Source organism: Lactuca sativa, chromosome 5 (assembly GCF_002870075.4).
Source record: "Lactuca sativa cultivar Salinas chromosome 5, Lsat_Salinas_v11, whole genome shotgun sequence".
NCBI lineage: Eukaryota > Viridiplantae > Streptophyta > Magnoliopsida > Asterales > Asteraceae > Lactuca > Lactuca sativa.
The window spans coordinates 246,464,703-246,478,570 of record NC_056627.2 but is presented as its reverse complement, the minus strand read 5'-3'; the positions used below and the strand labels follow the sequence as shown (position 1 = coordinate 246,478,570).

General features: G+C 32.5%; 1 protein-coding gene across 1 annotated transcript; it reads left to right on the top strand.

Moving 5' to 3' along the window:
* Positions 1-8,770: 8,770 nt before the first annotated feature.
* On the top strand, positions 8,771-10,552 carry LOC111877977 (uncharacterized). The gene is made up of 5 exons (XM_023874477.2): positions 8,771-8,920; positions 9,116-9,166; positions 9,586-9,705; positions 9,751-9,764; positions 10,184-10,552. Exons 1-5 carry the CDS (start codon positions 8,771-8,773, stop codon positions 10,278-10,280), a joined length of 432 nt encoding a protein of 143 aa, XP_023730245.2. The 3' UTR covers positions 10,281-10,552.
* The last annotated feature ends 3,316 nt before the right edge of the window (positions 10,553-13,868 follow it).

The window sequence follows — 13,868 nt, the reverse complement described above, 5'->3', positions numbered from 1 at the left end:
AATAAAGAGGAGAGGGGAAGAGAAAATTTTGCATGGAGGGTAAAGATCTCATGGATGTTTGTGATTATCTAGAAGTATGTTAGACAATTATGTGTTGTCATCACTTCCTAAATCCTCCCTTGATCTTTTCTTTTCCTTTTTTTTATATCATGGGCCTAGAATTGGGCCTAAGATAAATGGAGTTGAATTTGCTTGGCCCACTCTTGGTTTCGCTCGAGTTTGTGAAGCCCAATAAATAGTTTTCGGCCCATTGGGCCTTTAGGTGTGTTCATGGCCCAATAAAAGTCCATTAGGTAGTATTTGGCTCTTTAGGGTGATTGGAGTTGTTATGGCCCAATAAGGCCCATTAGAGCTATAATGAGTCATTCAAGGCCTAAATGGTCCAAAATGTTATAAATTTATGAATGTGGTCCATTTAGAGACCAATTAGGGTTCTTAGGCCCAAGTTAGTGAAGTTGGAGATTTATTGGTCCATTAGACCCAATAAGAGAATCCTAGTCCATAATGAACTTGAGTCGGGATTTCTAGGGTTTGCAACCCTTATTTGAACATATGAGATGTATTTGAACGAGCATAGAGTATGATATTCTCTCAGAGTACAAGTTATTACACTAGGTGAGTGATTACCTGAGAGTAGAATTTCTTAGTAAGAATGCTAGTTGTGACAATTGTGGTGCTTTCTGATGCTCATTGGACCTCGACCGAACCTCTTAATAGAAAATAAGGTTGTGCTGGGTCGGTTTTGGTCCCAAACCCAACCCAACCGCTTTATGGCTTTTAGAACCTAATAGGATCGGTTTCTGGTCGGTTCGGTTTCTCGGGTTCTGAGGTCAGTTTGGACGGTTTTTCGGTTTCTTGGGTTCAACCCATACACTGATCACAGGTTCTAGGTTTAAACCCATGGGTTTTGGGTTCCAATCCATTTTCCATAAATGAAGCAACAAGTTAAATACTTCAAAAAACACCATATTGAAGTCAAATGTATTATGTATTAAGGGTATTTTTATCATTTAAATAATTTCGATCCATTCAATCATTTTTTCAACTATATCCAACAATGTTGACTAAGATGATGAAATAATAATAAAGAGTTCTATTATCTTGTTTATTCAATTATTTGATCCATTAAATTCCATCCAACAAACATACATTTACTAGTTCAAAGTTTTAATGATAAAAACTATTTTAAGCTATAACAATTAAAAAAAGGCAAATGCCATAAAAAAACCTATATGTTTGCAAATTTTTGTCGACATTGGTTTTACCTAAAGTTGTATTTTATGTCTATTAATGCCTTAAATTTGAATTTTTTTTTCCAATTCAACCATTTTTGCAAATTTATCCGGAATTTTTTTGCCAAACTTAAATCATTTCTGTCAAATGTAAAGACTTTAATAAACCAAAGGGTAAAATTGATTTTATTTATTTATTTTCGCAAACATCCGTTTTTATGAACCTAAAAACCACAAAAGGGTATACTCGACAAAAAAATTACAAAATTAAAAGCTTTTACATAATAAAAGGGTAAAAATTGCATAAATTCATGCAAACTATCGTTGGTCTCAAGCACTTTGAGGGTGCCAGTTTTGCATCGGTGTCCCGTTCCGTACTTTTCCCCACATCTGAAACATTTCCCTTTAAGGTAACGGGCTTGTCTCTCATCCTCTGATATACAAACAGGTGGTTTAGAGTAATTAAAGGTTGGTGTAACAGTTGTATTAACAATTTTCGGGTCAGTTAATAAAGGTTTTGAGTTTGCAATCCAAGTTATTGACTTCCCGGGTCAGGTGTGGGTAACCTTGGACTCGAATTCAAAAGTGAGGCTCATGGCGTTATAAACAGTATGGGGTTTGTGAATTTGTACATCAGCTTTTAATTCCTCTTTGAGTCCATTTAAGAAGACTCCCAATAGGTAGTGTTCCCAATAGGCAGTGTTCCGGCCAGTTTGACACCCGATATCATACCAGTGAATACTCAAATAGAAGACTTATGATAAATGCTTAAATAATAAATAAAGAAAATAAAATAATAAAATGAAATAAAATAAAATGATGGTAATAATAATAATGTAAACTTATTAATTAAATAAATGGATAATTTAAGAAAAATATAAAACCATTGTGAGTAATAGCATTTAAGAATCAATAATGAAAAGTATTAAGGGATTAGGGGTTAAAAGTGTAAAAAACCAGAACTATTGTTATCAAGGATTTTGTTTAGAGGGTAGGAAATGTCATTATGGGAATGATCAGGGGGTTAAAATGAAAAATCACATAAATCCCTTGCATTTAACGGGATTCCTTTTGGTCTCGTTTCTGGTGACCGAAACCCTCTATCTCGATCGATATTTAGCCCCACATGAACCCTAATCGACCCAAGCTTTGGCTCTTCCATTGGTTACCTCCTCTTTGTTCGTTGTGCTCCACAGCCGAGGGAAAAGAGCGGGATGTAGGAATCAGCAAAAAGGAATCGACAAGAGGGAGGATAAGATCGAGATGAAGGGTTATTTCAATGCTCGTTGGTGAAGGAGAAGGTATGTAAGTTCAGATCCTTTTCTTCCTCTTTATTTGCTTCGATTTCACTCTAGAACCACCACCACCGTGGAGATGGTGGCTATTGTCGCCGGCCGTCACTGCCATCATGGAAATGGGTACGGATGATTTCTGACATCTATTTTGAGTCCTTGATATTGTCTAGGTGTTGTGTAATGCAAGCTAAAAATCCTAAATCCATAAATTATCTTCACATCAATATATAATGGATTTTCACTTTTGACAACATACTTTGGGTGTGGTTTGAAGTTTAAATTGTCATTCTTGAGCAAATACCTTGTAGCCAATGTTATGAAGTTAATTTCCAGCCATTGGTGTCATAAGGAGCCTTATGGGTTAAGTTACTAACTTAAACCTAACAAAAGTAAAGGATGATGTTTATGTGAAGTTCATATCTTTGAATTCTCATTAAGCCATGTACCATGACCTTTGAGTTGAAATGTATTATACATTTTAAATGGTCTAATAAGTAACTAAAAATCATGTTAAAAGTGTCAAGTGAAAGCTTAATCGGATAAGTCCTTCATAAACCATCAAAAGTGGTTGAAAAGCCGAAATGACATGTTTTTCCAATTCTGCCCTTCAACTACTAAAATCCGTTCAAAGAAATCCAAACACCTATAAATCATGAGACTTACTTTTCTGTAAAGCAAAGTGTCTCTAGTTTGTTCAAGCTTTGAATCACTTTTCGAAATTCCAAACCCTTCAGGGGTAAAATGGTAAAGTTTCTCAGAAGGGTCTATGTTGTCACAGATTTCGTGTGCTGTCTTCTAAAAATCATAATAAATTCCTCAGACTCCAAATGCTAAAATTCCAAAATCAGTAGTTAGATACGAACATCTAGTTGTCTCCATATCAAGGGCTTGATTTAATTCTGAGTGGTTTTGTACAGTTTATTCAAAGAGTGAAGAGTGGCCCAGAAATATGTTGAAATGCTACATTAAATTGTCATGTGCATATTTAATTCTACAAAACCCCAATGCATGAAAAGTTAGATTTTATGGATAGATAATGATGTATTGTATACCATGAATTTTTACTATGATTTAAATCTTAAACCTCCTAGAGTAAAAGTTACCACATTTGCATGTGACTCCAGAAAGTAATAGCTCAAGATGGCTAAGTTGTAAAATTAATATAAAATCAACCAAAAATCGTTAGAACGAGATCCTTATATTCCCGGAAATATAAAAGAGGGAACTATATGAATACAATTTTATTAGAACCTAACTATGGATTTAAACTTAATAAATCAGGTCCCGAATAGAACACTAAAATCAAAGAAAAGTTAAAGTAATGCAAAGGAAAGTATTTTAATGTATAGTTATGAAGCACAAGTTAAATGAGTGTTATAATTGTTGTGTAGGTTTTCAAAAAGAAGGAAGTTCACTTGGCTATTGCAAATAGAGTATTTCAAGTTACCAAGAGAGGTGAGTTTACACTAACTCTCCTATTATGTACGCATTACTTGTTAGATATTTTGTTCACGGATACCCTAATCCGGTAGAGTGAACAAGGTAAGGTAGAATGTAGTTTGTCCTCTAGTGAGGCAAACTGCACTCTTATCTCTTATTCCCTAATTAGGGGGTAAGGGTGGGTAGTTCCCGGAAGGGGGAACAAGGTTATGGTTGGTACCAACAGTATGTGTTAGGAATGTTTATGTTTATGTTATGATTTATGTGAAATATTCTATGTGTGTTATGTGTAAGTAAGTAACTTATATAATGGTAGAGTAATGTGTATGCTCACTAGGCGTTATGCTTACCCATTGTTATTTCATATTTTTCAGGATCGTCAAGTTTTAATAAAAAGGAGACCAGTGTGACTGCAGGCGACATTCTCTCGAAAACTTTTACAAAAAAATGAAAATGTTATCTATTTAAAGTTGGGATGTTTTTGCTTCCGCTAATGTTTTCTTTCAAATAATATTTTATAGGTATGGTTGGAAGTTTTTGATAACCTGAATTGTAGTTTTCAAAGGGTAACGATTGGTTTTATTTTATGAGGATTTAATATTATATATTTAATATTTTTTTTTGGGTTGTTACAGATCATGACAAAAAGACGTTTCAAGTTGAAAAAGCTAAAGTTCATGTAAGTTTATTTTTAATTTATTTTATAATAGGAACTTAAAAGAATATTGTATAAACTATATGCTAATGCAACTATAACATTGTAGGATTTGTTTGTGTCTTGATGTGTGGATTTGGCACTGCTAGGAGAGGAAGTTCTTGAAAGCAAGTTGTTGTTGGAGGACATGATTGCAAGAAAAGAGTTTATGGGTTTGGATCATATGGCAAGTCCATTTCTCTTGAAAACTCTTCTCAAATATGCATCTCACTAGATACTAGTTCGGAAAATCAACATCTCTATTCAAAGATTCAAAAACTAGAGGAAACCATACATAAACAAAGGATGGAGTTGGGTGATCTGAAAAAAATGGTCAATGATATGAGAAACACAAATAATTACTGATATATTTTTTATTGATTGCATGTTTAGGATTTCTAGTTGAGTTTGACTATTAGATTAGTTTGATTGGTGTTTTGGACAAAGTGAAATTTTATTTGATGATAAACTATATTTTTATTAAGAGTTTATGTAATTTCTTTTACTATTTAATGCAATTTCATAATGTTGATTTTGTTATTAATTTGTTTTGGAAAAAGTCGAGTCATTTTTGTATTTATTTGAATTAATTTTGTCACATTTTTGTAGCTGAATTGTTATGGATGTTGCTATAAAACGTATTCCGTCATATTTTTTCTGCAACAAAAGTAGGTTGTGGTAAATTTACTACAACATATTTGATACATTGTAGTAAATTCACTATGGAATGTTTGCTACAATATTACCCATAGTTGATTGGCTACGAAAATTAGCTACGGGGCTAACTTGTAGTTAATTTGTAACAGAATTAGGTCATAGTAAATTTACTACAGAGTACTAGCTACGCCATTACCCATAGTGAATTTGCTACAGAAACTAGCTACGAATTTAGTTTGTACGTAGTTAATTTGCGACATATTTACTACGGATCGGGGCGTAGTTAATTCACTACGGACTTGCTACGGAAATAAATTGTAGTTAATTTTCTATGATGTTGCTACGAATATAGTCAATAGCAAGTTTTCTACGAAATAAGTCCGTTGTAAATTCCATTGCGAAGGCACTACAAATTCCGTAACGAACCTCTACTAACGAATAATTTTCCTACAAATGGATCCGCAGTAAATTCCGTCGCTAATCGATTTTAACTACGAAATATCTTGTTTTAGCTACGGAATTTTTCCGTAGTTATTTCGACTTTTTCTTGTAGTGATTCTAGACACTACCATTACCATGTCAACAACACCCACACAACCGTAAAAACAAACTTAAAAAACTTTTACTACTACTACTTTGTTTCTTCACATCATATGTCAGACGCTCAATTCCTCAATTCCTGTTTGCATGATATCTGTAAACAAACAAACAAACAAACAAACATGAGCACAATAACTACTACATTTCATATTCATCCTCCAAAATCAGCTTTTTCTTTTTTTTACTGAATAAAGTGACACACCAGTCCATGTAAGTTGAGAAGACAAGACTATTGCTCGAATAAATGGTGTCTAACCAACAACTCTGGTATTCCCATTGCTGAAATGCTCTCACATCCAAATAATTCCTTCAGCTTTTCATTACACACAATCATCACTGGATTTCCAGGATCCTATCATTCAAAAAAACCAAGTCAACTACACTTCATTCCTTTTTAAGCCTATTATTGTTACTTATTCTTGTGTTACCATATTTTCAGACATGGCAACAAACTTCTGCACCTGAAGTGCAACAATCAATAAATTATTAGACTAATAGCCGATGAATATGTCGATAAAAAAAAGTGAAATGAACATCTGGTAATAATCAAATTAACAAGTATATTACTAAGATTTCTTGATAGAAATCACCTATTTCAGGTCAATAGGACATTCCCTGTATGTATGTACAATATTCAGTAAGATTAACAAGTATATTACTAAGATTTCTTGATAGCAAATCAAGAAATCTGACCTATCAACTGTTTTTGGCATTCAAATAATTATATTATAACTTTCAAACTTGTAATTCATCAAAACATCCTCAATATAAGGCTTAAATAAAGGGAAAAAACAAAAAGATCAAACATACTTACCAAAAAAAGTCATTTGTAGTTGGATCAACTCAATAAAATCTCCACATCTTGGAACAACAAAACAGAGACTTCAAATCGCCTCTTTCAGGTCAAGAGGACATTCCTTGTACTGTATGTAGGACAAAAATCCAAAAAATTGGATAATCATGGCAATTTATAACATTAATAAAAATAAATATTACTAGATTTCCAGATGAAGGATACTGGTTGTTTAAATCGGAGTACCTGATTCTTAAAATCATTGGTGACTGCACCATTTACTCTCCAGTTGAAATCATATGGGAAAACGTTCGTCGGAAGGATCGGAGCCTCGCTAACGTCGGCAGGGAACCCGAGATAAGATCCAGATCTCAATCCGATATGCTTTCCGAATTCCGATGCATTCATGTCGGAGAATCGAGTGATGTCGTGGACAAGCTAACAGATCAAGCTTTTGGTGATTCTTTGCGCGGCGGAGGTTAATTTTGAAGTGATGCTTCTCCGTGTTCAAACAACTGGTCTCCGTCTTCGACCACCTCACCAATGAAGACGTCATCTCCGACGAGGAGGAGGCGATGAGTCAACAGGAGTCGAGATGTGAGAGAGAGAGAGAGGTCTGAATTATTTATTTACTAAAATGCCCCTGATTCATAATAATTATGATGCCCCCGTGCCTTTTTTTCAAATTATTTACAAAAACACCACCGAGCATCCTAGCTTTTTATTATTTTGATCTAACGGCTCACAATCGGTTCTCTGGTTCACGTGAAACTTTGAGTTCTCAAATGATCATCTCTGTCTCTCTCTCTCTCTCTCTCTCTCTCTCTATATATATATATATATATATATATATATATATATGGGTGGCAAAACAGGTCATCGTGTCGTGTTTTTGTCTGATATATATATATATATATATATATATATATATATATATATATATATATATATATATATATATGAGTGGAAAAACGGGTCATCGTGTCGTGTTTTTTTTAACTAACACGAAAATGAACCGATTAAAAACGACAAACACGACATGACATGACAAAGATAATATGAAATAAAAATTAATGTATTTAATTAATATTTATTCATACATAACACGACAAACACAAAAACATGACAAAAAATGTTAAATCGTGTCAATTTTTTGTCAAATTTTGAACACGAACACGACACGACACGACATCGTGTTTTTTACACCTGTCACGAACACGACACGAACACGAATTCGAATTTCAATTTCATCTCAATTTCGTTTCGTTTCGTGTATTTTTGTCGTGTCATGTCATCAATTGCCACCCCTATATATATATATATAGAAAGAGAGAGAGAGAGAGAGAGGGAGGGGAATGATCATTTGACAACTTACATTTTCCCGAGAACCCAAGAACTAAATTTAGACCATTAGATCAAAAAAATGGAGGGCAGTGATTTTTTATGGCAGTTTTGTAAATAACTGAAAAAAAAAAAAAAGATAGGGGTATCTAACTTTTTTTTAACTCAGGGGTGTTATTTGCATCTAAATAATTCATTCCCTAAATTCTCTATCTTAAAAATCAATGTCGCAACTGAAATCTTTGGCGATCTCTCCACTTCACATTTTGCCATGCCTTCTAACACCACCTCTCTCCTCCCTCCTCCATCGATCACTTCCGTCCTCCCTTCATCGGTCACCTCTTCCAATGTCAACTGCCAATCCACACCGTTTAGGGTTTCAAATCTGTTCATGAATTAATCATTCGTGTTTCAGAGGTTCTACCTGGTTCATTCTTCTTCTTTGAATCACATTTGGTTGTTTCCAAGAAAGAGATCAAAATGATCCCCATAGATCTACATAATCTGCAATGAGTCCTGAATTACATGCTAATCAATGTCATTGTTGCGATGGTCCAGCCTAATCGTGTTTTTTACACTAAAGACAACTATTGGTGGTGAATGCAGTGATACTACGACAGAAGCGCTACAATCCATTTGTGTTGACCTGATGAAAATCGAAGTCGGTGAGAACAACTATCGATCTCACACATTTGATTCACCAGATCCATAATTGTTAATGGAATCTCCCCCCCCCCTCTCTTACATCGATGCCATCTCCGCCGATATAAGCAACTGTGATCACGACGGCAAGTCGTTGACGTTCGGCAACCCAGCCTCCCACTCTGAAACTCGGTCGTCGTCATCTCCACCACTGACATCGAAGTCGGTAATTCTGACTTTCTCTCCCATAACAATTAATTGGTGAGCAAGTTGAACCGATTTCAACGAATTAAAGCTCTAGGATAACAACTTTTTGGTTAGGATTCATAGATTGGAGAAAATTTCCTCTTATCTCTTACAAATTTCAACTGATATGATGCTAGGACTTGATCATTAATTATTTATAACTCCTATTCTACAGACAGCAATCTCAGCTACTTGGCTTTTCTGCTCTGCAATTCCTACACTTCTGGTTACTTCTTAGAATCTTGAACTTTTTACCTTGCTGTTTATAATCATTTACAACTAGCATATACTAATATAGTTTTCCAGTTTTACCCTTTGGTTACAATGCAAACATAGGTCCAGTACCAGGGTGTGATGATCTTGGCTTTTCCTTACATTGTCTCATTTGCACTAACACGTGGCTGATAAACGTGACACAAAATACCTCAGCATGCGTTTTTTACACAAGAAACACGTTTTCTATAGGCTTTTCTAATGATATATATGAGGAAGGCATTAATGTCTTTTGCACAATCAAGAGATCAAGAACGAGTCTATGTCCTATCTTAATTTACTATGGGCAGCAAAAGCAAACGAAACTTTAAGTTAAATATGTTGACCATTTACTTCTGTTTTTGACTCTCCCATTCGGTTAATTGAACTCAGGCTTTTAAAAGGGCAACAGAGTCTCTTGAAAAACTATTTGATGTAACTAGGGAAGAGCTTCCTGACACAATGGTTGTTGTTCGTTTATCAGGAATGGAAATCAATGACTTAACAATGGTTGTTGTTCGTTTATCAGGAATGGAAATCATTGACTTAACAATGGAGCTCAGTGATTTAGGGTTAGCATTCTTTTTTCCCATTAAGTTATGTCTGGATACACTGCTCTTTGGATAAAATATTAAGTGGAAGGAAAAAGTAAACGAGAGCATATTTGTAAAAAGTCAGGACTTAACTTAATCCAGTAAGCTATATATATATATATATATATATATATATATATATATATATATATATATATATGAGTGTTTCTTTTTTTTACTTACTACATAAAGAATGAATTAATAGAGAAAGTCAAGAAACTGAACTTTTCCCCCTCAAGTCCTATCTTTTTACAAACTTGCCCCAAGGGTGCCCTCATTTCTCAGAGACTTTTTAAACATAATTTATCCACATAACACTGTATTCAGTTATTCAGACAAGAATTAATCTGAAAAAAAAAAAAAAACAAACACCATAGTCAAGTTCGATATTTCTGCAGGCAGGAGATAACCCAAGGTGTTAAAAGCTCCACTCGTGCAGTTCGTTTGGCTGAGGAAAGATTGAGGCGATTGACAAACATGAATCCATCAGGTTAGCAATAATATATTCTCAACATCATTCCTAGTCCTACACACAAGGGTAAAATGGTCATTTACTAACACTTGCTACATACAAAGATCATTTATCTATTCAACACTTTATCTAACTAGTTTTTTCCCATTATTACTTGTAATATTATGTTATAAATTTACATTACTTTATTTATTTGGTAATAATTGTGTCTTAATATAATTTATAAAGTTAATGCAACAAAAAAGTTGCAAGAGGAATTTGCAAAAAAACTAACAAATGTAAGGGGTTTTTTTTGAAAATCTATATAAGTTAAAAAAAAAAGAATATACTTTTTGGTGCAAAAAAATGGTATTATGGATTGAAAATGGTCTTAAAAAGGTCTCATTTTCCTAGTTTCGCCTGTTTTGTCAATATTTCCTTCAATTGCTTCCAAAATATAAAAAATAAATCTAAATTAGTTTCTCGTATTTTATATTATACAAAAAGATATAGCAACGAACTTTGTCTTACACAGGGACCATTAATGTAATTTAATTTTACACAAGACCATTTCTGTAGTTTTGATTAGATAATGATCAAAATAACACAACATTCACATTTCAAAATTATAATTGATAATGGTTCGTGTTCGATTTTTTTTTGAATTTTTGAATTTGTCTGAATCATGGTCTGACAGTTATAAGTAAATCACATGTAATTCATATGTGAATTACATGTGATTCATATGTAAATCACATATGAATTACATGTAATTCACATGTAATCATGAATTACATGTGATTCACATGTAAATCACATAAGAATTACATGTGATTCACACATGATTCATATGTAAATCACATGTAATTCACATATGAATTACATGTGATTCACATGTAAATCACAAGTGATTTACATATGAATTACATGTAATTCACATATGATTCACATGTAAATCACAAGTGAATCATATATGAATTACATGTGATTCACATGTAAATCACTAGTGAATCATATATGAATTACATGTGATTTACATGTAATTCATATACATGTAAATCACATGTAATTCATATATGATTCACATATAAATTACATGTAATTCACATATTAATCACATGTAATTCACATGCAAATCACAAGTGAATCACATATCAATTACATGTGATTCACATGCATTTTGTGTGAGTGGTCTTTGTTAATTTTTTTTATTTTTTTTGTGAATTTCATATTTGAATCTTAAAAGATACAATCACATGTGAATATCACATTATATAATCACATTTGAATATTACATGATATAATCACATGTGAATCTTACATGATATATACTTGTGCATTTTTCTGAGTTTTCTTGCATTAATTAATTTTTTTAAAAATTTTCTTGTAGGTTTTGAAGAATTTGTTGAAAATATTGAAAAGGTGAAAAGTGATAAATTGAAGAAATTATGGAAATTTTGATATGAAGAAATGATAACACTATGAATCTTTGTAGTTTTTTATATTTTATTTTATATCGAATAAAATACTTGTATTATGTTTATAGATTTTGATCAATAAAATTACTTACGAATATTATAGTATAAGAAATATGCATTTGAAAAAATATGCATATATGAACCTAAAATGTTGATTTTTTTGTTAAAAAAATACAGTTTTGAAAAAAATTGCACTTTTTTTTTATAAAAAGCGCAATTATTTATTTATTTATTTATTTGAAAAAATGCAGTTTTTCTTAAAAAAATGCAATTTTTTTTCAGAAAAAATGCAAATTTTTTTTGAAAAAAAGATGCAGTTTTTTAAAAAATATATTTTTTCATGTTTTTTGAAAAAAATTAAAAAATATACATTTTTTTTTAAAAATCGAAAATTGTTTTTTTTAAATAAATCCGAAATTTTGAGTTATTTTTTTAATTTTTAGACATTTATATTAATATATTAAATAACACAAAAAAAATTAAACATTAAATGAGATTGGTAAGATGACGATCATGTGCTTAACGAATTACTTTTGATCCAACGTTTCACTTTTAGTTCTCAAGTTATCGGGAAACTATGAGTTCTCAGCCGCTCTCAATATATATATATATATATATATATATATATATATATATATATATATATATATATATATAGGTTGAGGTTCATTTGAGACCATTCTAATTTTGTGAGACTGTGAGACCAAATCTAAAAATAATTTAAAAATGCAAAGTAAATGGAAAAATCCAAAAATTCTTTTTTTAAATATTATTTTTGGAGCTTGAATTAACTAAAAAAAATAAAAAAAAATTCCGTTTTTTTTGAATCCAAAAACTCTTGTAACGATTATGCACAAAGTCACAAAGACTTGGCAACAATCATTACAGAGTATTCCAAAGGGGATCAACTCCTTGGAAATATCCTTCTTGCATTAAGTTTCCTTAATCTTACACAGATTGAAAATTCTAACTTTGAAACATTTCCAGATTCCATTTTGACTATCACTTTTGAACAAGAGTTGCCTCCTTACAGATTATGTCAATATGGTCCTTCCAGAATTATCACTATACTTCCAATTGTCCTTGAGTAACCAATCTTTGGTAAACCTTAGATTGTCCTCGACAATTGTTTAATCCTTTTAGTCATATCCAGTTCTAAACCTTTTCCCTTCTTAATGCCCCAGGCATTTGGAAAATTTTAGAACCGATGAATATAGCACATGTAATCGATCCTATATCCGAAGCATATGGGACACGATTCATGATGTCTTACATAAAGACTAAACCAGTCTTTTGCTATAATATTTCCATTTCAATTTGCCAAGTTCTGATAATTCAGATTATGAAAAGGGATGCCGTAATCATAATCGAATTTTAGAACGCAAATAGTGGACCCATATACAGAATTTCCTTATGTTGAGCCATTCCAACATGAAATTCATATATATCCTTGACTAAATGATTAAAACCTCACGATCTAAGCTTATAGATTTGAGATGAAGCATAATTTCCTCTCCCTTAATTATAGCAAAACAACTTTTTCCCAATTGAAACTTTTGTTTTCTATAATTAACATTGCTAACTTGCAATACTTATCATAATTATCATGCTCCCACTAACATGATGATTATTAGCATAACACTTATGCTCCCACTAGCTTTGACATGTACTCAGAAATCAGCTGGACAGTCTGAAATTTAGATTCATACACCCTTTCCGTAGATAGCTCACCTGTGTGTCTAAGCAATTTCAAGAACCATGAAAAGGGATATCGTAATCATGGTCTCAATTGCTTAGGCATTTGCCATTTCTCACAAGTCCATGTTAGTGTGCCGATTAACCACACGCGCTCCACTAACGACTTTTGAAAATGCAAATAACACAATTGATATCTTCGTAAAATCTACTTAGTGAAAGCGTTTCCTCACCATCATTTTCATGAATCGGAGAGAAACCTTATGACACTTAGATTTATATGGTGTATGAGTTCCTACCCATATGAATTTGTCAAACCATAATCACAAGACAAAGATAATGACAAATCCAAAACCATATGGATTGAACTCAATCTTAACTTCTTGCCACCTGGCAGCTCAAGGGCCTGCCATTGCTTCCAAGTTGTTATGCAACAAACTGAAAACTCTAAGAACTCAT